At 44.0% G+C, this 26,076-nt stretch overlaps 3 protein-coding genes and 1 non-coding gene across 6 annotated transcripts; 3 read left to right on the top strand and 1 right to left on the bottom strand.

Annotated features, from left to right (window-relative positions):
- The first annotated feature begins 32 nt into the window (after positions 1-32).
- LOC109905184 (N-alpha-acetyltransferase 15, NatA auxiliary subunit) lies at positions 33-16,192 on the top strand. Its single transcript, XM_020502413.2, has 20 exons — positions 33-593; positions 2,362-2,446; positions 2,579-2,683; positions 3,173-3,330; positions 3,437-3,571; positions 3,745-3,898; positions 4,043-4,162; positions 4,328-4,423; positions 4,588-4,694; positions 4,803-4,875; positions 4,956-5,125; positions 5,249-5,401; positions 5,513-5,641; positions 5,763-5,976; positions 13,548-13,741; positions 13,979-14,087; positions 14,185-14,283; positions 14,476-14,619; positions 14,725-14,822; positions 14,999-16,192. The coding sequence occupies exons 1-20, from the start codon at positions 540-542 to the stop codon at positions 15,209-15,211; spliced, it is 2,610 nt and encodes an 869-aa protein (XP_020358002.1). The 5' UTR covers positions 33-539; the 3' UTR covers positions 15,212-16,192.
- On the top strand, positions 13,773-13,906 carry LOC116353745 (small nucleolar RNA SNORA18). The gene has a single exon (XR_004203242.1). It is a non-coding gene; the product is annotated as a small nucleolar RNA SNORA18 (small nucleolar RNA).
- Positions 15,998-23,661, bottom strand: ugl (ureidoglycolate lyase). Of its 3 annotated transcripts, none has more exons than XM_031790121.1 (15): positions 23,600-23,661; positions 22,134-22,262; positions 21,764-21,982; positions 21,383-21,473; positions 21,022-21,098; positions 20,505-20,615; positions 20,310-20,369; positions 19,892-20,048; positions 19,406-19,604; positions 17,533-17,611; positions 17,278-17,370; positions 17,098-17,170; positions 16,922-16,989; positions 16,680-16,810; positions 15,998-16,542 (listed from the first exon to the last, which is right to left on the bottom strand). In XM_031790121.1, the coding sequence occupies exons 2-15, from the start codon at positions 22,248-22,250 to the stop codon at positions 16,365-16,367; spliced, it is 1,653 nt and encodes a 550-aa protein (XP_031645981.1). In that variant the 5' UTR covers positions 22,251-22,262; positions 23,600-23,661; the 3' UTR covers positions 15,998-16,364. The 3 variants fall into 3 exon arrangements, with proteins under 3 accessions (XP_031645981.1, XP_020358003.1, XP_020358004.1); XM_020502414.2 differs by lacking the exon at positions 23,600-23,661 and adding an exon at positions 22,583-22,888; XM_020502415.2 differs by lacking the exons at positions 20,505-20,615; positions 23,600-23,661 and adding an exon at positions 22,583-22,705.
- LOC109905183 (ras-related protein Rab-33B-like) lies at positions 22,926-26,076 on the top strand. The gene is made up of 2 exons (XM_020502412.2): positions 22,926-23,503; positions 23,865-26,076. The coding sequence occupies exons 1-2, from the start codon at positions 23,273-23,275 to the stop codon at positions 24,351-24,353; spliced, it is 720 nt and encodes a 239-aa protein (XP_020358001.1). The 5' UTR covers positions 22,926-23,272; the 3' UTR covers positions 24,354-26,076.

Genomic DNA, 26,076 nt, shown 5'->3' with positions numbered 1-26,076 from the left:
TTTTACGTCAATAATGCAAACCACATAACAGTGGTGACAATGCTGCAATGATGGATAATGGCTACGGAAATGGACTGTAATCTTATCTAATTCATTTTTTTATTTTCTATTCTTTCTGTCTGGGACTGGGCACGGTGCCATGTAGCTAGCTCTGGAGAACCCAAGATTGGAATTATGAGAACAGAGAAAAATATATTTTACATCACGTCTATTGCAGAACCGAAGTGATGCACTATAACACGTCCCCTTCCATAATTGTCTTTGGTTGATTGATTTACATTTGTAACTTTTCAGTTTGACAATTTTGCACCGTACAGCAGCAGCACGCACACAGACCCAGAGAGCAGCTTGACCCGGAGGAGAAGGCGGCCATTTTGGTCTGAAGGGGGCCTTGGCTGTCACCACGTGAGGAAGAAGAGCCCGAAAGAGAGCGAGACAATTCCGGGAGCTTTGACTCGAAGAGACCGAGAGGGGAGAGAGAGAGGAAACTTCGATTCTGATTCATGCGCGAAGCTACAGAAGAGTAGCCAGATTACAGAATGCCCTCAATTACTCTACCGCCGAAGGAGAACGCTCTATTCAAGAGAATATTGGTAAGTACCTAGCTGCCGCTAGCTAGTTATGTTAGCTAACTTGCTAAATATAGCAAGCTAGCTAACTTGCGCACGTTACAGTAGCTACTCTATACATGACCAGTAGCTAGCTAGCGTTGATTCGATTTGAAATAAAACAGCATGTATTCATGTTGTATCGTTAGTTGACATATGTTGTTCCTTCCATCACCCTCTCAACGATTGTAACGTTATAGCTAACTCGTGGGCTAGTATGTCGCGAGGCACTCGGAATGGCCTGATTGTCATCATTAGCTTGTTAGTTAGCGGTTTCAGTTTTACACCGCTTACTAACTAGCTAGTTACCATGAAACATGGCTAACAAGCGAGTAAACTTACTAACTTGTTATATGTTGTATCAGTTTGTTGTAGCGGACTGGTTCAAAATAAACGCATGACTTTGCTCCAAAACATGATTGGCAAGGAACGTTAGCTAGCTACGGCTAGATAAGTTGGCTAACGTAGGAAGCTAGCTCGCTGCAAGCTCATTCTACACCAACCGCACAGGTACTTCATCATTACTCAGCATTTTAGCAACAAGAGAAACTATAACTAGCTATCAAGCTAGATAGGCGTTACATTTAACATGCTCAACGTATGTGCAGTGCTGTCCCCAAAGATATTACTGCAAACAGCGGTATGTTAAGTATTGCAATCCTTTACCACAGATTGCAGTTAGCTAACACAACCTAGCTACCCAGCCAGCTAGCTGTCACTCACGCTTTACTGAATCATATATTATATGGGAACTAATTATAAACAATTAGCTTCCTATCATGCCAGCTAAAGTGCACACGTTTAGTCTACTTTGCTGAATATTGAGCACCATTCACACAACCATTTCCTATTTCTGGACATGGTGTTTAACAATGTTGGTGTTATTGGCGAAGTTAGGTTGTGTCAATAGCTCGGCATCTCTCTAGGCCTGCAAATACAAGTAAGCCACACCTACAGTGTTGGATATAAACTTTCAGATTAGTTGCCAACATATGTTTATTCATAAGTATACTCCTATATTTTTGAACAATTATGTATATTGAGGAAAATACATTACTGAATATATTTCTACAGGGTTGGTTCTCTGCAGAAGAAAAAAATCCACTCTGATGCAAGGCAATCATTTCTTTACCGTAGTTCCTTGCATTACTTTACTCTGCAAATATAATAGTATATAATAGTAATTCATTGGCCAATGCTGTTTGAGGAGAGCTCACAAGGTTGTAAATGCTTACCACAAGTATGTTTTGTGTAGATGTGAATTGTCTGTTTCCACTCAGAGCCTCTAACGTTCTGTACAACATTCTGAAAACATTTGTTTTAGTTGCTGTGTTGAATGCTCCTCAGTTTCCTTGGAGCCCCTGCCTTCTCCCTATGCCAGTGTGGATTCCCGGGTATTAGCGTTATGCGGGGAATTGGCAGGCTGATCACTGAGGTGCTAGGCCACACTGTGCTGACCCAGGCAGATAGGAATCTACGTCTGACTGGTTCTCTAATCACTGCATCTCATCACCCACCTGACCACACATTCACACAAAGCTAGATGTTTTTTCAGACCCAATCAATCAAGATAATACTTACTGTATTAGGTTGTGGTGAGCTACGGTCCCTGCTTGCTGGCAGGGTGGTATCACCAGACAACCTACCCAAAAGTGTTATTTGTAACTATGTATTTGGGTGATTCATCAGATCTGAACTCTAAGAACAGGCTTTGCAAAAACCTTGATGACAACACACCTCTCCCCTGTTGCAGAGATGCTATGAGCACAAGCAGTACAGAAATGGACTCAAGTTCTGCAAACAGATCCTCTCCAACCCAAAGTTCGCTGAGCATGGAGGTAAGGCGTGCTTCAACAGCCACTACTCACTTATCTTTCAGTGCATCAGTGTTGGTAATTCATTTCTTGGCCTAATTAAGTGTTTTGGCTGTGACTGACACTAGTTCCTTTTCTCCCTCATCTGTCCCTCAGAGACGCTGGCGATGAAGGGACTGACCCTGAACTGTCTGGGGAAAAAGGAGGATGCGTACGAGCTGGTGAGACGAGGCCTGCGCAACGACCTCAAGAGCCATGTCTGTATCCTTTTATACTAGGGCTAATGAGGTGAGGGTTCATATGAACCTCCTAGTCGGAGGCGGGAAGACATTCACCAAAAGCTCGACATCATAATAAGCCCAAACTTTTGACTCCATCCCACAAGCCCTTACTGCGCCATGTCTACTGCACATAATCCAGGCAGGGAATGGGAGCGTGCTAGATTGGCTCTGACTGTTACTGTGACATCTAATAATATAGGCTTGGTTGCGTTAATACAGGGTTCACTGTTTTCATTTGTCACCATGAGTATTAGCTTTCATTTTTGCCTTGAAATGTAGTCATGTGTTTTTAGTAGTCCTCCAAATGGTTTGTTTTAGCGAGGGATTTAATTTCTGAGGTTTGTATTTTTTATTTTTATTAGGCAAGTCCGTTAATAAGAACACAATCTTATTTACAATGATGGCCTACCCCTGGTTTAGTGTGTGTGTGTAGTCTGTTGTTTTGCCTCCTTAACCTTTGCTCTCCCAGGCTGGCATGTGTACGGTCTGCTGCAGCGGTCGGATAAGAAGTACGACGAGGCCATCAAGTGCTACCGCAATGCTCTGAAGTGGGACAAGGACAACCTGCAGATCCTCAGGGACCTTTCTCTTCTCCAAATCCAGATGAGAGACCTGGAGGGCTACAGGGTGAGGACCCAGAGACGGACCGTGTGTGCACGCATGTCTCCACTCATAAGTATGAGCTCCTGCTGTGTATAATAATTATTCTGTTATGCTCTCTCTCTCTCTGCAGGAGACCCGCTATCAGCTCCTGCAGCTGCGTCCCGCGCAGAGGGCCTCATGGATCGGCTACGCCGTGGCCTACCACCTGCTGGAGGACTTTGAGATGGCCGCCAAGATCGTTGAAGAGTTTCGCAAAACGCAACAGGTGAGCTTGACCTCTTTGACCTCTGTGTTTTTGAGTCGAAAAATTCTCATTGGGTGCTCTGTAGAGTTCCTGTATCACCCATCTGTATACATTTTTCTGATTGGTCACCCTGCCTGGATCAGTACACCCGATTGGTCACTGCCTGTGTCAGTAAATGTGGTGCTGTGTTTCAGACGTCACCAGACAAAGTGGACTATGAGTACAGTGAGCTGCTGCTGTACCAGAACCAGGTGCTCAGGGAGGCGGGGCTGTTCAAGGAAGCACTGGAGCACCTCACCACCTATGACAAACAGATCTGTGACAAGCTTGCTGTGGAGGAGACACGAGGTGTGTGTGTGTGAGTGAGAGAAGGGGTGAAAGTGCATGTGAAAGTGTGTATTGAGTGTTTTAATCCTAATGTGTGTGAGGGTGTAGGGTTGTTTGTAGATCTATGTATAAAATGTGATTCGTGTGAACCTATTTATTGCTCAGGAGAGCTGCTACTGCAGCTAGACCGCTCGGAGGAGGCCACTGAGGTCTACCGACAACTCCAGGAGAGGAACCCTGAGAACTGGGCCTACTACCAGGGTCTGGAGAAAGCACTGAAACCAGGTATCCTTTGAACCCTCACTGCTACCCTCCCCATTCCCACTGGACCCTCTCTGGTCCCCTCTTTAGCATGGGTCCTCTCACTACATGTGTTTGGAAGATTCTCTGACCAGATTTGAATCTGCGTATGAATGGCATGCTCTGACTGTTGGCTTCTTGTGTTCCCAGCTTGCATAGAGGAGAGGCAGAAGCTCTATGAGGAGGCGTGGGTGAAGTATCCCAAAGGACTTGTTCCCCGGAGGCTGCCTCTCACCTTCCTAACAGGTACATAAATAAGCCATTATCACTACTATTACTGTGTAATTATCCATGGTGTGACGGCCTTTCAAGACGATGGCTGATAGACACAAGCACGTTGAAACGTGGTCTGTGGAACACCGGAGGATGGGGTGTTGAGGAGCTCCATTCACTTCTTGTTTTCTTTTCAGGTGAGAAGTTCCGTGAATGTCTGGACTGCTATCTGAGGATGAACTTCAGTAAAGGCTGTCCGCCCGTCTTCACCACTCTGAAGTCCCTGTATCACGACAAGGAGAAGGTGAGGGAGAACCACTGCCATTCCATAGGCTCCAGCAAGTCACTGAAGTAACATGCCTGGACTGAGATGTCAGGGTGATCTTGTGTTTGCTTGTTCCTCTCTGTGTAGTTGTCCATCATTGAAGAATTAGTGGTTGGATATGAGACGTGTTTGAAAAGCTGTCGAAAGTTCAATCAAAGTGGTGAGTGTGATCAGATTTTCATGTTTTATGAAATCTAATAGGAACCGTATTAGAATCTCTAATTATGGTGTGTGTATTAGATGACGGTAAGGAGGAGCCCCCCACCACTCTGCTGTGGGTCCAGTATTTCCTGGCTCAGCACTTTGACCACGTGGGCCAGCAGACGCTAGCCCTGGACTACATCAACACAGCAATCGAGAGCACACCCACGCTCATAGAACTGTTCCTCATCAAGGCCAAAATATACAAGGTAACCCACACACAGCCGTTGAGAGCACCCGTAGAATTGTTCCTCAAGGCACACATTTTATAGACATGTCATTATCGTGAAGATTTACAGTGTAACACTCTCTTCCTATCTTTGTCTCTGTAGCATGCAGGTAACATAAAGGAAGCAGCCAGGTGGATGGATGAGGCCCAGGCTCTGGACACTGCTGACCGCTTCATCAACTCAAAGTGTGCCAAGTACATGTTGAAGGCCGGCCTGGTCAAAGAGGCAGAAGAGATGTGCTCCAAGTTCACAAGGGTCAGTCAGTGTTTGTGTGTTAAGCTGTCAATGTGTAGACTGTACATTGTGTGTTGCCTTAAAACCCTTTGTGTGTGTGTGGTGGTAACTGTGGGTATCGGTGTGTTTCAGGAGGGTGCATCAGCGGTAGAGAATCTGAATGAGATGCAGTGTATGTGGTACCAGACAGAATGTGCTCTGGCCTACAAGTCCATGAACAAGTTTGGAGACGCACTCAAGAAGTGCCACGAGATCGAGAGGGTAAGTTTTCTAACTGGGGGGCAGATTCCCTGACGGGGGTTAAACCTGTCTAGATGGCCCAGTGGTAGTACAGGTCTGGTCAGTGGTTGGATTGCCTCATCATATCCATGTGTCCCATTAGCATTTTGTGGAGATCACAGATGACCAGTTCGACTTCCACACGTACTGCATGAGGAAAATGACGCTGCGATCCTATGTGGACCTGCTCAAGCTGGAGGACGTGCTGCGCATGCACCCCTTCTATTACAAAGCTGCCCGCACCGCCATTCAGATCTACCTCGGCCTGCACGACAACCCACTCACCGACGACAACAAGGAACACCAGGCAGACGCCGGTACGTATTGTGTGTGAGAGTGCAAGACCCCAAACTGACGCTTGTTTGATATTGCTCATTTGGTGATTTACACACTGGTTTTTGGTTTGGTGTAGTGCAAAGTTCCTTCTAATGTTTTTTTGGCACTGAGCAAATTCCAGGTCTGCTGAGCACAAACTTGAACTTTGTGAAAATTCTGTGCAACTTCCAGCATGCTTTTGCTGTGAACAGACTGTACCCGCTTTAAGTTAGTTTTAATTGGTCAAGTAGGCTACTGTGGCTATTTGATCATAATGTAGGCCTACCAGAGTGGGCTACCATTTTTTTTAAACGATGGAGAAAATAAATCTCATTACATTTTAACATGGAAACAGCTGTTCTATCATTCAGCCTACCGTGGCAGCCAATGTGTGGAGTTCATTGTAGGTCTACATTCCATGAGGCTTGAAAAAAACATACAGGGCATGACATTGATCTGTTTATCCATTTGTCTTTCAGACAAGGTGACTGGATATGTTTGATGCAAGAAACTACTTATGTTTTATTCCCATACCATTATTCCAGAGAATCAGACAAATTAACTTCTTACGGCTGAAATCCAGTTAACGGGATCGATTTGACAACAGCCAGTGAAAGTGCAGGGTGCAAATTTCAAACAGAAATCTCATAATTAAAATTCCTGCAACATACAAGTATTATACACCATTTTAATGCAGCCGCTGTGTCAGATTTCAATAAAGCACACCATGCAATAATCTGAGTACAGAGCTCAGAGACCAACACAAGCCATACAGATACCCGCCATGTTGTCGAGTCAACAGAAGTCAGAAATAGCATTATAAATATTCACTTACCGTTGCTCTTCATCGGAATGAACTCCCAGGAATCCCAGTTCCACAATACATGTTTGTTTTGTTCCATAAAGTCCATTTATGTCCAAATACCTCCTTTTTGGTCCCGTTTAGTTCACAAATCCAAATTCACACAGCGCAGGCACTTAGTTCAGACAACAGTTCCATTACAGTTCGTAATCAATCTATAGGATGTTTTTTATCATAAATCTTCAATAATATTCCAACCGGACAATTCATTTGTCCATTTGTTCATCTTAGCTTCTGGGCCTGCGTAGCAGGCAATTTACTCTGGGCACCTTATTCATCCAAGCTACTCAATTCTGCCCCCCAGCCATAAGAAGTTAACCTGTTACGCCTAGACGTTTCGACAACATCCAGTGAAATTGCAGAGCGCGAAATTCAAATTAAATTATTAGAAATATTTAACTTTCATAAAATCACAAGTGCAATACACCAAAATAAAGCTTAACTTCTTTTTAATCCAGCTACCGTGTTAGATTTCAAAAAGGCTTTACGGCGAAAGCAAACCATGTGATTATCTGAGGATAGCACCCCACCATACAAACACTTGAAAATCATATTTCAACCAAGCAGGTGCGACACAAAAGTCAGAAATAAGGATATGATTCATGCCTTACCTTTGAAGATATTCTTCTGTCGGCACTCCAATATGTCCTAGAAACATCACAAATGGTCCTTTTGTTCGATAAACTCTTTTTTTATATCCCCAAAATGTCAATTTATTTGGCGCGTTTGATTCAGAAAAACACCGGTTCCAACATGACTACAAATTATCTAATAAGTTACCTGTAAACTTGGTCCAAACATTTCAAACAACTTTCTTAATCCAACTTTAGGTATCCTAAAACGTAAATAATCGATCAAATTTCAGACGTAATATACTGTGTTCAATAGCGGATAAAATCAACGTGGAGTGCGCAACAAACGAGTACACTTCGCTTGACACTCATTCTGAACAGCCGTACTAATTATTTTCTCAAAGGAAAAACATCAACCAATTTCTAAAGACTGACATCTAGTGGAAGCCATAGGAACTGCAACCAGGTGCCTCATAAATTTAGTTACCCATAGAAAAGTCACCCATTTTTTTCCCCCCCCCGGATGGTTTGTCCTCTGTTTCGCCTGCCAAATAAGTTCTGTTATACTCAGACATCATTCAAACAGTTTTTTAGAAACATCAGAGTATTTTCTATCCAAATCTACTAATTATATGCATATCCTAGCTTCTGGGCCTGAGTAGCAGGCAGTTTACTTTGGGCACGCTTTTCATCTGGACATGAAAATACTGCTCCCTATCCCAAACAAGTTAACCTCTTTCAGCTAGGGGGCACTATTTTTATGTTTGGAAAAATAACGTTGCCAAAGTAAACGTCCTATTTCTCAGGCCCATATGCTAGAGTATGCATATAATTGACAGGATAGAAAACACTCTAAAGTTTCCAAAACTTTAAAAATATTGTCTACGATTATAACAGACCTGATATTGCAGGCAAAAACCAGAGGAAAATCAAACCAGGAAGTGGCCTCTATTTTGAAAGCTCCATGTTCCATTGCCTGCCTTCGCTCCATTTAAGGGATATCAACCAGATTCCTTTTCCTATCGCTTCCTCAAGGTGTCAACAGTCTTTAGACATAGTTTCAGGCTTTTATTTTGAAAAATGAGCGAGAAAGAAAACATCGCGTAGTGGATAACTGGGTGTTCGCATGAGTTTTGCTTGCGCAACAGAGTGGGGCAGCCATTGTATCTCCCTCTCCTACTGAAAAAGAGACAGTGCCGGTTTATATATTATCGATTATATATTTTAAAAACAACCTGAGGATTGATTATTTAAAAAAAAAAATGTTTGACATGTTTATGTGGACATTACGGATACTATTTGGAATTTGTCTGGATTGTCGTGACAGCTCGAGCCTGTGGATTTCTGAACATAACGCGCCAAACAAACTGAGGTATTTTGGGTATAAAAATAATCTTTATGGAACAAAAGGAACATTTATTGTGTAACTGGGAGTCTCGTGAGTGAAAACATCCAAAGATCATCAAAGGTAAGATACATTTTTATTGCTTTCTGATTTTCGTTACCAAGCTACTTTGGTGCTAGGTGTTCATAATGTTTTGTCTAGTGGTCGATGAACTTACACAAACGCTTGGATTTCTTTCGCTGTAAAGCATATTTTCAATCTGACTCGACAGGTGTTTTGCTATATTGCACTAGTGATTTCATGAATATAAATATTTTTAGTAATATTATTTGAATGTCGCACTCTGCAATTCCTACTAACGGGATGTTTTGCGTCAATAAGTTAAATAAAGGTCACTTTTTTTCCACTTATTTTTATTTACTTTTACAAATCCTGTCTCAAAATAAAACACTGCCCCTTTAAGAGGAAAAAAAGCTCTTTACCTGACTTGCTTTTCACAGATGTCTAGAAATGTACACTGTTTTTGTGCTCTTGTAAGAAGCAATTCCTCACCAAGAGCCCAGTTATAGATAATTTGTAGTCAGCAAATGACTCGAACTAGCAAAGGATATGAACAAAATGTGCACACCACCTGGCTACATGCAGCTCTCGCTTTGATCTCAAAACAAGATAATCTATTCATGACTGCTCATGCTGGAAACAGTCCAGTTCAAGGTAAATGGCACAGATCCACATATGGCAATGATCTATTTGCGTATAGGCCTACTGTACCGCTGTTTAAATAGACCAGTGCAGCATAGCGTACAGGCTGAGTAGTGCGTCAATGCAATAGAATCCTACTCGGATGCGTTCTGCCTACAACAAAATCTCTTGTTTTGATTTGATCACAATTGCCACAGTAAAGCAAAACTGTGTTAAAACCTCTTGGAACTACCCATCCGGAAGAATTGTCATCAACTACACTAATTAGCATAGCGCAACGGTCAAAAAATATTACTAGAAATCACAAGTGAAATATAGTGAAACACAGCTTAGCCTTTTGTTAATCACCCTGTCTTCCCTGATTTTGAAATGATGCTGTACAGCCAAAGCAAGACCAGCGTTGGTGTAAGTTTATCGATAGCCTAGCATAGCATTATGTCCAGCTAGCAGCAGGAAGCTTGGTCACAAATCAGAAAAGCAATCAAATGAATCGTTTACCTTTGATCTTCGGATGTTTTCACTCACAAGACTACCAGTTAGACAGCAAATGTTCCATAAAGATTATTTTTATACCCAAAATACCTCTGTTTGTTGGTCACGTTATGTTGAGAAATCCACCGGAAATAGCGTTCACGACAACGCTGGGGTAAAAAATAATCCAAATTATATCCATAATATTGACAGAAACATGGCAAACGTTTTTTTATAATCAATCCAAGGTGTTTTTCAAATATCTATTCGATAATACACTGCTCAAAAAAATGAAGGGAACACTAAAATAACATCCTAGATCTGAATGAATGAAATATTCTTATTAAATACTTTTTTCTTTCCATAGTTGAATGTGCTGACAACAAAATCACACAAATTATCAATGGAAATCACATTTATCAACCCATGGAGGTCTGGATTTGGAGTCACACTCAAAATTAAAGTGGAAAACCACACTACAGGCTGATCCAACTTTGATGTAATGTCCTTAAAACAAGTCAAAATGAGGCTCAGTAGTGTGTGTGGCCTCCACGTGCCTGTATGACCTCCCTACAACGCCTGGGCATGCTCCTGATGAGGTGGCGGATGGTCTCCTGAGGGATCTCCTCCCAGACCTGGACTAAAGCATCCGCCAACTCCTGGACAGTCTGTGGTGCAACGTGGCGTTGGTGGATGGAGCGAGACATGATGTCCCAGATGTGCTCAATTGGATTCAGGTCTGGGGAACGGGCGGGCCAGTCCATAGCATCAATGCCTTCCTCTTTCAGGAACTGCTGACACACTCCAGCCACATGAGGTCTAGCATTGTCTTGCATTAGGAGGAACCCAGGGCCAACCGCACCAGCATATGGTCTCACAAGGGGTCTGAGGATCTCATCTCGGTACCTCATGGCAGTCAGGCTACCTCTGGCGAGCACATGGAGGGCTGTGCGGCCCCCCCCCAAAGAAATGCCACCCCACACCATGACTGACCCACCGCCAAACCGGTCATGCTGGAGGATGTTGCAGGCAGCAGAACGTTCTCACGTCTGTCACGTGCCCAGTGTGAACCTGCTTTCATCTGTGAAGAGCACAGGGCGCCAGTGGCAAATTTGCCAATCTTGGTGTTCTCTGGCAAATGAAAAACATCCTGCACGGTGTTGGGCTGTATGCACAACCCCCACCTGTGGATGTCGGGCCCTCATACCACCCTCATGGAGTCTGTTTCTGACTGTTTGAGTAGACACATGCGCATTTGTGGCCTGCTGGAGGTCATTTTGCAGGGCTCTGGCAGTGGTCCTCCTGCTCCTCCTTGCACAAAGGCGGAGGTAGCGGTCCTGCTGCTGGGTCCTACGGCCTCCTCCACGTCTCCTGATGTACTGGCCTGTCTCCTGGTAGCGCCTCCATGCTCTGGACACTACGCTGACAGACACTGCAAACCTTCTTGCCACAGCTCGCATTGATGTTCCATCCTGGATGAGCTGCACTACCTGAGCCACTTGTGTGGGTTGTAGACTCAGTCTCATGCTACCACTAGAGTGAAAGCATCGCCAGCATTCAAAAGTGACCAAAACATCAGCCAGGAAGCATAGGAACTGAGAATTGGTCTGTGGTCCCCACCTGCAGAACCACTCCTTTATTGGGGGTGTCTTGCTAATTGCCTATAATTTCCACCTGTTGTCTATTCCATTTGCACAACAGCATGTGAAATTTATTGTCAATCAGTGTTGCTTCCTAAGTGGACAGTTTGATGCCACAGAAGTGTGATTGACTTGGAGTTACATTGTGTTTAAGTGTTCCCTTTATTTTTTTGAGCAGTGTATATCAACCGGGACAATTGGCTTTTCAGTAGGTGCGAGAGGAAAAATGACTACCTCTGTCTTTTACGCAAGAATCACTGAGAGCCCTCAGCTGGCCACTTACACAATGTAGTCGTTTAGGCTCATTCTTCAACAAAGGCGTAAAACTACGTCAAAATGCTGTAGACACCCTAGGGAATACGTAGAAAAGGGAATCTGGTTGATATCCCTTTCAATGGCCAATAGGGGTGCATAGGAACACAACGGTTTCAAAACATGAGTCACTTCCTGATTGTTTTTTTCTTATGCTTTCGCCTGCAATATCAGTTCTGTTATACTAACAGACAATATTTTTACAGTTTTGGAAACTTTAGAATGTTTTCTATCCTAAGCTGTCAATTATATGCATATTCTAGCATCTAGTCCTGAGAAATAGGCCGTTTACTTTGGGAACGAAAATTTGGGAATGAAAATAGTGCCTCCTAGCTTCAAGAGGTTTAACAGGGAAACCTGAAGAACAGTGGTCACCAATCTTTTCTGAGTCGAGATCACTTTCAGAGTCAAAATGCAAGCAGTGATCTACCCCTCACATTTTCTTAACCACGACTTAAACCATAAGCCTATGCAACATTAGCAATGAGGTTTGTGCAGTAAGTTATAGGCCCAATACATTATCACAGCAATTGGCCTGCCAATGCATTGTTGGTCGGGCCATTTTTGAAAAATGATGTACAACATTTTGAGGTAGGCTATATGATCACACCGGTAATAGATCCGCTGTATTATTTGTGAGACACTGCTGATTGAGCATGCATTTAAATAGTTCGCTTTTTATTTTAATTTTACCGGGCTGATGGTGTCTGATGGCCAGTCAGAGGGTCCGCCTCTCAACATCCCTCCGCTCTCCCTTTCCTCCACTGACACTGACCAAAAAGGGACACCGTCTTCCAGCTGATGGCGAATCTCGAGTCGCACCGCAGTATTTCTGCCTCATGCACAAATTCATGTTACTCCTATGAACAGAGAAGGTAAAATGTTCCTCTATATTAAAAAAGACCCAAGTCGCTAATACTAAAGCAAGCCCAGAGATGCACTTTCCTACTCTTTATTTACTGCTGCAGTGCTTGTTGTAGCGCTGTGTGGAAATAGGACGAACTTGGACTTAATAGCTTATAAAAGTGTTGAATACAAAGTGTTGACAGTGCTGAGTAAAAACTCTCATTAAAAACAGCATCTCTTTGCTGTATTCGTTGAGTCTCTAGTCATGGTTTTAAATGTTTAGAAATCTCACCGTATCAACTTTGCTGTAGCTTTCTTTTATGCCTGCTATGTTACTGCAGACACGGCAATCTGAGCCATTCGATTGGCCAGCGGTAGGCCTGATTTGCTCTCCGGGCCCGCCGGGAAGGCAGAGTTTGTACATTCAGACACATGAAATGGTTAAAAATGGCAAGCTTGCCTGCCTGGCGCACAGGGCAGCTGAATCTGGTGCACTTAACGCCAACAACCGGAGATGGAAAAAAAATATATAGGAACAAGGCTTTCATTCGTTTTTTTTTGATCGATTAGGAATGCCTTGGAGATCGACTAGTTGATCTCAATCGACCGGTTGGTGACCACTGCTCTAGAAAGTGAACATCACTCAAATCTCTTGCTTCTCTCTGAATGCTGACATTTCTTCTGCGAAGCAGTCTTGGGCTACTGTGTACCCACGTGCAGCTTAGACGGAACATTGGTGTAGTGTCTTGATTTGTAAATGATCCCAGTGTCTGAGAGAAATGACACTGGCCCGTCTGTCCCTGTGCTGGTGCTTGTCCCACAGAGAACCTGAATGACAAGGAGCTAAAGAAGCTTAGGAACAAGCAGAGACGAGCCCAGAAGAAAGCCCAACTAGAGGAGGAGAAGAAGAACGCAGAGAAAGAGAAGCAGCTGAAGAACCAGAAGAAGAAGAAAGAAGATGACGACGAGGAGATCGGAGGACCAAAGGAGGAGCTCATACCAGACAAACTGGCCAAGGTGTGTGTGGCCTGTAAAAGATGAAGGAATAACTGAGGCCTATCCCGACAGACTCCTCACAGTGAGCCCTAGTCGTTGGAAATGCCTCAAAGAACAAACCTGTGGTTTCGCTTTACCCTCATGGCTACTGCCATTAGCCCTGTGGGATATCACTGCAGAACATGGTGAAATTACACTAAGGAGACTGAAGTTTTTGGGGGGGATAAGACCCATGATATTGTTTTCTTCCCCCTGTAGGTGGAGAACCCACTAGAGGAGGCAGTGAAGTTTTTAACCCCCCTGAAAAACCTGGTGAAGAACAAGATTGAGACTCACCTCCTGGCCTTCGAGATCTACTTCAGGAAAGGTAAAGGAACGAGAAGCTGATTGACGTTCTGACACGAAGAATCTGGTACTTTGGTCAAAAAAAAATGTAAACAGATCTGTTGCTTTCCCTCTCGTAGAGAAGTACCTGCTGATGTTGCAGTCGGTGAAGAGAGCATTCTCCATGGAGCCCTCTCACCCCTGGCTGCACCAGTGTCTAGTGCGCTTCTTCAAAGGAGGTACAGTTTAGTAGGGCTTCTGCCACCTGTCATTTGGCCAGGCTGTTGGGCCTTGTCATCATCCAAACTCCATGCATTTAAGATACCCTCACCGCCATCTGTCTCTGAACCCTATGTTGATTGTTGCTGGAATAGTTGTCTGTTCTGGTACAAATAACTCTACCATGTTCTGATTCTGTGTGTATTCCTCAGTGTCTGACAGTAAGGACCTACCGGAGGCTGTGCGGACTGTTTTGAAGCAGGAGATCTCACGGCTGTTTGGGGAGAGCAACCCCCAGAACTTTAACAAGAACTACCTGAGCCAACACTCCAACTCTATACCACACCGCGTGGCTGGTACGTACCCGCACTACCTGACTCAACAGTCCACTTGAGACTTCACCATAACTACACACACACTGTCAACTTATAACTGAAAAGTTCCACATTGTCCCTCTGCAGCTGCTAAGATGATGTTTTATCTGGACCCGTCCTCTGACAAGATGGCCTCTGAGCTGGCTACAGCGCCAGATGAGTCCCTCACTGGGAGAAGCATCACGGTGAGCGCTTACTCACTGCACTAATTCTTGCGCAACATTGTTATATTTAAATGTATCAAGTACCTTTGGCACAGTAGTCCCACACCTGAACCAGAAACAACATTGGGGAAAAAGGCAAGGAATAATGTCAATTGTCTGTGTGACCCAAGTCTAAGACACCTTATCTTTCCTGTCAGATCTGCACAGATGTGCTGGAGGCGCTGCGTGAGGGCAATCTCGGCGATGGGCAGCAGAAGGCAGCGGAGGCGTACCGCGCCGCGTGTAACAAGCTGTACCCCCACACCTTGGCCTTCATGCCCCCCGGCTACGAGGACAACGCCACCTCCACCATCAGCGCCAATGGAGACCTGTCAGCAGGCGAGCACGACGACATGGCCAACGACATGTGAGAGGGGAGCAAGGGATGGGAGGGGAGGAGCATAGAAGCTGCCAGCCGCTAGTCTGCCAACAACACCCCAGCTACGGTTGTTTGTGAATGCCCCCTGCAGTGCACTGACCTGGACTGAGAGAGCCGCGAAGAGGAGGGAAAAACAAATGCGCATTTTACTATTATTTTTTTTTTTAAACCCTGTTGACATCTCTTCTTTAACTGAACAAAATAAAACTGTATAAGAAAAGAAAAGTGTTAGGGTGGCTGCCGTTAAGTCAGGTTTTTACTCCTGTGTTTTCACGCCTGTGTTTCTCCTGTATGTGCATCTGCTTCTCACATTTTTAAAGGTAATTTATATATTAAAAACAAAGAATTTAAAACATTTGCAAAAATTGAAAGATTATAAATTGTGGTGGTGATTGAGGATTGTGGTTTTACCTGTGAGCTGGCAAGTGCCAAAAATGAAAAGGTGGAACTTTTTAAAAGGAGACATCACTTGTTTCCCAGGGGAGGCGTAGCAGCGATGCACTCAGTTAATCAGCTACTGAGCTCAAGCAGTCCTCTGCTCTGCCACAAGGTGGTGCAGCGGTAGAGGTCCCGGCGTGGCCTCCAGGAGGGAACAGGACACGACTGATCTGAATGCAGAGACACAGAGCTCAATGCTCACCTGGAGTGCTGTATGACTGACAAATGTGCAGATTTCTGTTTTCCTTTTCCGCTCTGTATTTTCCTTCCTAGTTTTACCCATGTGAAAGTCCCATGAAACCACTTCCTGATAAAGCAAAAACACACTGACACTCTACAGTTAGTGGGGTTTGTTTTGGGGTTTTATTTCTGTTTATTGGTAAAATGTTATAGGCTCATCCAATGTTACCAATCCATCTTATTTTTTTGAGAAAGGCGTTTGTCAATCATACTGAGTTCTGCACACAGACCACTCCTAACACACAGAGGACTTATCAATAACTAAAGTTGAATAAAAAGCTATTTCCTGATGCCATTTTTCCTGCAGAAGTTTGTATTTTATTCAAGGATTCTGGATCAGTATTGTCAAGAAACACTCAAAATTATTTGAAGGGTCTTGAAGAGGAACACTTTTGCTCACGTTGCCTCACATGCTCACCGTAGGTACTATGAGGGATGTAAATACCATGCTATGTTGGACAGGGATTTCAGAGTTTTGGTCTGGGCAGGTCCCCTGCTGCCCCACCCTCATGCCTTTTGGCTTGAGGGTGGGAGCTGAGGAAGGTGTGGTCCAGGTTGAGGTAGGTGGTGAGGAACTCTGGGAAATCTCTCTTCTGGACAACCTCCAGGAACATGGCTGCAGCTGTCAACAACCTCTGTTCCTCCCTAGAGGAGTGGGGGGGGAGAGTCAGGAGAGAACTGTAGGAGAGGGAGGAGTGCAGAGACAAAGGAAACTTCTAGAAATGCGGAATGTTTGAGTTGTGAGTTATCTTGGAAACCTTGTGCTCTTATCCAACTCCTACCTGACAGTGTGAAAACGTGTGACGACCTTCAGCTCCCCCATGACCTCCTGGGTCAGCTCTGTCACAAGACCCCGGGTCACCACCCTGCTATCATCCTCCAGCTGTGTCTGATGACGGATCCACTGCCACACCTGGACACAAAACACCACACAGACATCTCTCATGAAATGGATCCTGGACTTTCAAGTTTTTTTTGCAATGGGAAGTGCGGCACAGGATGACCTAAACTAAAGTGAACCTACCTGGGATCTGGAGATTTCTGCAGTTGCAGAATCTTCCACCTGTCCCCTGTAGAAGAAGTGACCTTTGCCTAGGGGAGACCCACGGAGCATTACATCAACATTACTCAATCACATATCCATCCCAAACCTCCATTAAGGATGCTGGTTCATTATGATGCATACTCTTGAATTCTCACCTTTGAGCCAAGCATCTATGAACAGGATTCCTACAGCGATGTTATACTTCAAGCCGTACAGGGTTACTCCACCCTAGAAGAACGTTTAGAGCAGTTCAGTACACGAGACGTGGAATGGTATTCCAGAGCGATGCATAGTGTAGTATAAATACAGTAGCACAACGTTATTGAGTAACTGACCGCTGGCATGCAGAGCAGGTCGTCGGGGGTAACCGTGAGGTCATCTCTAAGCTGGTGCATCTGGTTGTCACCCTGAGAATGCAGCTGGAAGAGCTGAGAAGAGAGTGATACAGAAAAGTGGGGAGAGTGACAAATCCAATTGTATTTGTCACCTTCTTCGTAAACAATAGGTGTAGACTAACAGTGAAATGCTTACTGAGAAGATAACAGTTCCTTGAAAGTTATAGCTCAACAATTCCTACATTAAGGACTTACTTTCTGCATGGGCTCTATCAAGCCCAGGTCATACACCATGAAGCCATCAACACCAGCTTTGATCTCCAGTAACTTCAGTCTGAAATATGAGAAAGGGAGAAACAACATTTTTGCTGAGTGGTGCAATTGGAGCCCAGTGAAATCATAATCGAGCAATCAGTCGTCACTGCTGTTGTGTAATATGACCAAAAACACAGAACAGATCAGGATCAAAAAGGCAAGAAATTGATACAGTACCGGTCAAAAATTTGTATACACCAACTCATTCATGGGTTTTTCTTTATTTTTACTATTTTCAACCTTGCAGAATAATAGTGAAGACATCAAAACTATGAATAAACACATGGAGTCATGTAGTAACCAAAAAAGTGTTAAACTAATCAAAATATATTTTATATTCTTCAAAGTAGCCACCCTTTGCATTGATGACAGCTTTGCACACTCTTGGCATTCTCTCAACCAGCTTCACCTGGAATGCTTTTCCAACAGTTTTGAAGGAGTTCCCACATATGCTGAGCACTTGTTGGCTGCTTTTCCTTCACTCTGAGGTCCAACTCATCCCAAACCATCTCAATTGGGTTGAGGTCAGGTGATTGTGGAGGTTAGGTCATCTGATGCAGCACTCCATCACTCTCCTTCTTGGTCAAATATCCCTTACACAGCCTGGAGGTGTGTTTTGGGTCATTGTCCTGTTGAAAAACAACTGATAATCCTACTAAGCGCATACTAGATGGGATGGCGTATCGCTGCAGAATGATGTGGTAGCCATGCTGGTTAAGTGTGCCTTGAATTCTAAATAAATCACTGAAAGTGTCATCAGAAAAGCACCCTCACACCTCCTCCTCCATGCTTCACGGTGGGAACCATACATGGAGGTCATCCGTTCACCTACTCTGCGTCTCATAAAGACACAGCGGTTTAAACCAAAAATCTACAATTTGGACTCATTTCCACCGGTCTAATGTCCATTGCCCTTGTTTCTTGGCCCAAGCAAGTCTCTTATTATTGGTGTCCTATAGTAGTGGTTTATTTGCAGCAATTCGGCCATGAAGGCCTGATTCACACAGTCTCCTCTGAACAGTTGATGTTGAGATGTGTCTGTTACTTGAACTCTGTGAAGCATTTATTTGGGCTGACATTTCTGAGGTGCAGTTAATTTCTGATTTCTGAGGCTGGTAACTAACTTATCCTCTGCAGCAGAGGTAACTCTGGGTCTTCCTTTCCTGTGGCAGTCCTCATCAGAGCCTGTTTCATCATAGCACTTGATGGTTTTTGCGACTGCACTTGAAGAAACTTGGAGTCCTTGAAATGTTCCAGATTGACAGACCTACATGTCTTAAAGTAATGATGGACTGTCATTTCTCTTTGCTTATTTGAGCTGTTCTCACCATAATATGGACTTGGTGTTTTACCAAATAGGGCTATCTTCTGTATACCACCGCTAGCTTGTCACAACACAACTGATTTGCTCAAACACATTAAGAAGGAAAGAAATTCCACAAATGAACTTTTAACAAGGCACAACTATTAATTGAAATGCATTCCAGGTGGCTACCTCATGAAGCTGGTTGAGAGAATGCCAAGACTGCAAAGCTGTCATCAAGGCAAAGGGTGGCTACTTTGAAGAATCTCAAATATAAATTATATTTTGATATGTTTAACACTTTTTGGTTACTACATTATTCCATTTGTGTTATTTCATTGTTTTGATGATTTCACTATTATTCTACAATGCAGAAAATAGTTTAAAAAAATAGTAAAAATAAAGAAAACCGATGGAAGGAGTAGGTGTGCCCAAACTTTTGACTGGTACTGTACATAAAGTGTATATATCAGATGACGTATAGATGACTGTGTAGAATAGGTCCTTCACCTGGTGACGTTGGCCAAGGCTGCTCTATAGGGGGCACTGTCCCTGTCCTGAGGCAGCAGCAGGGCTGCCATACCTCCAGTAGCCAGGGCTCCTCTACGGTGACATGTCTGGACCAGCAGGTCCATGTAGCTCCGCAGGAACAGCTTCTCCATGTTGACATACTTACTGCGGTCAGGGAGCAGGAAGGCCCCTCGGTGACCTGTCAGGCAATCATATGAACTTAAGATGACCTTTTGTGAACTAGTAGTCCAGTGATGTATCAAGATATACCCAGGGATTACCCATGTTTAGACAGCTGCTGCATTCAGTTTTATAATAAGGTTAAACTGAGCTGTTTGGGACAGAATGGTCCCAATCTAAAAAACAACATGGTTGAAAATTGAAAGCTGTCTTCTCCAACATTGCCAGAATAGAGACATTTTGTAGACCCATGAAAACCCTTCGTTTCCATGGAAAAGATATGACTGAGTGATTGAAGTCACTCACCAAACTTGTTGACAAAGGAGGCGGAATAATCCCAGATCCCACAGTTGAGTCCAGCGGAGTGATCCTTAAGCTCATACAGAATCTCCTCCATCTCAAATGCTGACAGCACATTCTCTATCAGCACGGTTGCCTTTATGCTGCCCACAGGCAGGCCCAGCTAGAGGATACAACACACACACACACACACACACACACACACACACACACACACACACACACACACACACACACACACACACACACACACACACACACACACACACACACACACACACACACACACACACACACACACACACACACTTGTATTCAATGTTACTTATGATCAGTAATTTACTGTGTATCAGAGAAGCAATCAAATAGCAAGCATGCTGTTCTAAAGCGTTTCACACCTTTACCATGTTGGCATGCTACAAACCTTCTGCTCTGTCCAGAGGAATATGTTGTTCCAAAGTCTCGCCTCCATGTAGCTCTCGACCTAACATGCATCGATGGTGGTGAGGAAAAGAGAGAGAAAGAGTAGTGGAGAGTTTGTTTTTTTATACCAGATCGTGTCAATCCTATTTGCTATTCTAACAGCCAATAACAGCACAGCTATCTACCATAGCCTTACTTTGGAAAGATAGAAAAATGGCCCACTCTCGCTGTCGAACAACAGCTTGCCACAGTGGAACATGAGGAAGCCGAAATCACACAGCGGCCCTGGCACCTCTTTGCCTTTAACCTGCATACACACAAATGAATCAGCGCTGCTGAAATATCATCCACAAAAATAAGATGATGGTCAGGGGCCAACTTTCACTGGGAATGAGGGGGGGCATGTCCCCCCCAGTTTTATCATTGGAATGTGATACAAAGGGTGCAAGGGTGTGCTTTAGGACCATGCGGATGCCTCGGAGCGACCGGGTAGGCTTTTCTGAGTGTTTTTCTGACAGAATATATATATATATATATATATAGTATGTCCCCAACACTTCTAAAACCAAAGTTGCACCCCTGATGATGGTTGTAGACATAACATGATCATTTGGATGGCTCTACACTTTCAGCCAATCCAGATGTTGTATGCATGTAAACTGAGGTATTGAGATGAATTTGGACATCAGAGTGTTGAAGTTGGAACTCAATACCATCATGTTGTGTTCCACCATGTTCCAGGCTCTAGGGCGGAGCATCAGAACAGGAGCCTGGGATATCTTGGGGGCATCTGTTGGAGGACAGTAACAGTTGGGTGTATACGTGAATAATAATAATGCAGGTCTTCATACAATATTCTGACCTGTAGATCTGCTTAAACATGGTGGAAAGTTATAAAGTCGACTAATGCAGGGTTTGTGATTCAAATATAAGATATTATAAAGTCCAGTTAAACAATCAAGATAGACTGTATCTAGATACGTTTAGATTCAGATGATGTGTGCCAACAAAACGCTTCCTGCCCTGGACCGAGCCCACCGTGAGTAATGGGTAATAGAGTGGATATAAACTCACTGGGAAATTGATTGTGCACCGCCCGGTAAACATTATAAATGCCTTTTATCTGGTTGTGGTACGTTGGGCAGTTCCCATCATCAAAATCCACCTGCAAGAGAAAAACAACACAGTCGTCATAGTGAAGAGGGCTTTTCTGGAATGCTCTGCCCACCAACAGATCCAGAATCACCTGATTTATACGTCTTTTAACTTGTATATCAAAGCCTCCTGATATCCAACATCCCTTGCCTTGTAGCAACATTCTAGACTGGGTACATACGTGACTGTTTCTGCATTCAACAATGTTACTTGTATGTTACATTCAACAACGTGTCAAACAAGGCTAATTGGCTAAATCTGACCCCTGAATATCCTTTACCTGCAAGCCCCATTGTGTACCTGTAGGCCCTGTGCAGGGGAACTGAGGGCCTGAATGAAGCGCTGGGTGTCACAGGGGGCCAGGTCCCCCACATCCACATGTCTCCTCTGCAGCCTCTGGGGGACTGGACGGACCCTCCAGGTAGGGTCACTTCTTACGGGGGCTGTGACCTCACAGAACCCCGGTAGGTCACCTGACAGGTCCAGGTGGGTCTTCCTGGAGATTCTAAGCCTCAGGATCTTATACGACAGAAAGACACATACTGTATTAGACTAGGTTGATATACTGTATATATTTTTTTGTGATCGCTGATCACTCAGTTTGTCAACAAGTAGGCCTAGAGAAAACACATTTATTTGGAACAATGTATTAGTGCTTTTTTTGACCTACCTTGTCGACCTCTTCATCAAATGCTGAGACCAGTTCCTGTAGGAAGACCAGGGATCCTGCGGTAAAGATGGTTCGATACTCAGCCTCCAACCCTGGGGGAGAGGGCTCTAGCTCCATGGTTATAGGATCCTGTGGGCCATTACAATTGCAATAACATGCCTCAACTCTATGCAAAGAAATCATCAATCAACTGGGACATGGCCGTTTTTATGAAGTACTGTACACTGTACATGAATGTGTCTAGTTGGTTACTGACTGTCTACAGATAAGAATGTTACAAACACAAGTTTACATGGATCAAAAAGGCACTGCAGCTTAACTTCAATAAAACTAGCAGGACAGAGCGGGAAATGTGTGAACTTTCACCCGTCATGACAATAAAGATAATGTTACAACATTTTAACAAACAACATTTTAACAAATTGTAATAGGGGGGAATGAGTACTCACGGACATGTTGATGCCTTTTTTTCACTACTGAAGTGGACTTTGGTAAGGTGCACCACTAACCATTGTTTGTTTTAGGTAAAGGTTAAAAGCCACTTTCTAAAACATTAACAGGATTTTAAAGTGCTGACACACGTTCGAGATATTATCAAAAATCTGAATACCTATTCCTATTTCATTCAAATTGTATTTGGAAGAGATTTAGTACTGCAGTTCACTTCTGTGATATTCCCATGTAATGCTTATTTTAGTGTTTTGACTGGGCTCGGTAGGGAGCTGGGACGCAGGCTGCAGTTGTAAGCAACGACCCTCGTGTCGAATCTGATCCAATCCACAGCGTCTTTCATTTTCTTGGTTACCTCTCGCGAGAGTTGTGTTTTCTGTCAATGTTGTACGTGGCTTCAAATATAATGCAGGGCGGGGAAGGAGTTAGAAGGATGCTTAAAGTAGCAACCTGAGATTGTTATTCCAAAACTAATGCATGGTCATATGTTTATATTTGGAGGTTACAGATTTGTCACGAATGTCCAATTCCATTTGTATTGGGCGAGATTGCTTGTCTCATTTTGACAGCTCATCCAGCTAGCATTGGCGGAGGCGCGGTTTTGCAAGCCATAACAGCTCTGGGTTAACGTTAGCTAGGCAGCTACTGTAGTTTGCTAGCATATCCTCGATAATCAATAACCAAACAATATGGCAAGTGTGGAGTCGTCGACGGAATTCACTAGTTCGCTGACTGTCTCGTCTCATCTTCCGCCACCACGGACGCGGATTTTCAAGATCATCGTGATTGGGGACTCCGGTGTGGGCAAGACATGCCTAACCTACCAATTCTGTGCGGGCAAGTTTCCGGAGAAAACCGAGGCCACGATCGGGGTGGACTTTCGGGAGAAACTTATCGAGATTGACGGCGAGAAAATCAAGGTGAATAGATAGATTACATAAAACAAGTGAAATTATTGTTTGGGTTGTTCCAAAACAACACAACCTGGAAACAATTGACATATAAATGCAGTCTACCTCATCCACGTTGGAGTTGTTGTGGCATCAATTTCAAACGTCTCTTGTCTTTGATCATCTCAAGGGCAGTGGCAGAAGAGAAAACAATCTGTCTGGTGCGCTGACTGCCCTCTGCAGAATCATACATATTACAGTTCAGTTCATCCTCTGGCAAACTCACAGTGAATATAAGGTCTATCTAGGTACTGTATCTCAGTTCCTTGGAGACTGACAACATTCAATAAAGAAGCTGTTCAGAGTGTGTTCATTTGACTTTCCCCTCCAGGTTCAGCTATGGGACACGGCAGGCCAGGAGCGTTTCCGTAAGAGCATGGTGCAGCACTACTACCGCAACGTGCACGCTGTGGTGTTCGTGTACGACGTGACCAGTGCCGCCAGCTTCCGCAGCCTCCCGGCCTGGATCGAGGAGTGTAAGCAGCACGCTCTGGGCCAGGAGGTCCCGAGGATCCTGGTTGGGAACAAGTGTGACCTGCAGAACTCTGTCCAGGTGGGCACAGACTTGGCCCAGCAGTTTGCTGATGCCCACTCCATGCCCTTGTTCGAGACATCTGCCAAGAACCCCAGCAGCAATGGCCATGGTGACGGTAGCCATGGTAACAGTGATCACGTGGAGGCCATTTTCATGACGGTAGCCCACAAGCTGAAGTCCCAGAAGCCACTGATACTGAGCCAGCCGCCCGGGGGGGACACGGTGACCCTGACGAGGGGAAGGGACAAGGGCGAGGAGAAGGCGAGCTGGGCCTGCATGTGCTGAGAGAGAGCATTGGGGGGAGCAAGAGAAGAAGGTTGTGGGGAGAAATAGGAATCAGGGTAGATTCCTCTACTTCCAATATCAGGGGTAGATCTCCCCCCCCCAACAGTTAAGCACCTTTTTATTATTTAAGTGGATGTGTGGTCACCTGAGAGATGGGGTGATGTCATCATATTACAAGAGTTTAGGTGCCCTCAGTCTTTGTCAACACACATATTTCACTCACCTTCACTCACCTGTGCTCCACCTTGACTGTGTGTTACCACACACATGTTCTGTGTTAGGAGGTAGTCCTGACGGTGTTAGCACTGTCGTCATATGGTAAACATCTCAGTGACCTGGGAAAGCTAAGGATAAAAAGGAACTTGTTTGAAGTTAATCTTGTTGACGGGTTCCACTGAACTGTGTTTGAGCTAGAAAACTGTTGGCCAGATTGATGCACAACATATTCAATTTACACACACACACACACCTCAGAGTATACAGCAGGCAATATCAGTACACCTCACTCAGGCGTTTCTGTACCAAAATACCCATCCATCCATCGGGTTTATAATTGTGCCCCTACGCAAGTCCCACAATATACAAACGTTTTCTTACGCAAAGTTATGATCTTCTGTAGCATGTCTTGCATAAGTAACGTCTATAAAACAACTATTACAATATACAACAAATACCATGTATCTTAAATCTGTTCTAACTGTAACACGTTTTCTACCCTATGATGTCATCCCAAAGGCCTTCACTACTGTCACCATTGCTTTGTGCGTTTGGATCACAGCTGGTCCTGTGGTGCATCGTTTTACATGTGTTTGTGAGAAGGATGTGTGGCACAACCTCAGATCAGTTCAGTACTGTGAGTGCAGCACAGTGTGATGCTGCACGAACCACTCCGCCTGATGAGATCACTGTTGATGTGGGGCAAGACTCGTCATCATTCCCTCTTCATAATCTGCTTTGGCAAAGTAATGATGACCGCTGCTATCAATGCATGGGTATCTTTATCTTTACAACAAGCCTGTAAAATGTGTCAAAAGTAGTGGTGAGGAGATTGATTACCTGTATTGTTGCTGTTGAACCTTAGCTAACAGACCTGCTTCTTTGAACATGGGACAGTTGCAAAGAAACCCCCCACCAGTGAAATGACCCTCTAATGAAGACGGTTGGTGTTTATGTACTGTATGTCAGATAACCTGGAAGTCTTGTTGTATAATTACCGTTTTTAGCCAGCAGAGAACAGATGCCACCCCACAGTATGTCAACACAACAATTAGCTGCGCTAAAGTACTGTGGGCTTAGATAGCCTTTTCTCAGGATACAGTTCAATTAAAAGATATTCACTCTCCGATCTGTTGCCCTTAGATTGGTCTATAGAACTAGGCAAGGGGGGAAAATGGTAGGCTTTATTAATTGCCTTGCACTCTTGTTTTGCTTACATGTGCTTTAAATATTTGTGTTTTTTATGTGTTCTGTTAGTGCTCTGTGTCGTTAATTTGTCATTTCAGGTTAATCAATTTTTTTTTTTCTGTTCATTTTATTTGGGCTATTTGATACAAAGGTATGTCTGTTTGAGAAAGACACTTTATTTTAACGAGACTGATCACGTCAGGAATGAATTCCTGGGAACAAAACGAGGGAGTAAAGCCTTGCAATGGTTTATGGATTACATTAGAAATGTTATGTGTAACCTTGCAATAAAGCATCCTGAACATTTCAGCGCAATGTA

The sequence above is a fragment of the Oncorhynchus kisutch genome, linkage group LG15, assembly GCF_002021735.2.
Source record: "Oncorhynchus kisutch isolate 150728-3 linkage group LG15, Okis_V2, whole genome shotgun sequence".
Lineage (NCBI taxonomy): Eukaryota > Metazoa > Chordata > Actinopteri > Salmoniformes > Salmonidae > Oncorhynchus > Oncorhynchus kisutch.
The sequence above is the reverse complement of the archived record's forward strand: the minus strand, read 5'-3'. Positions and strand labels throughout refer to the sequence as shown.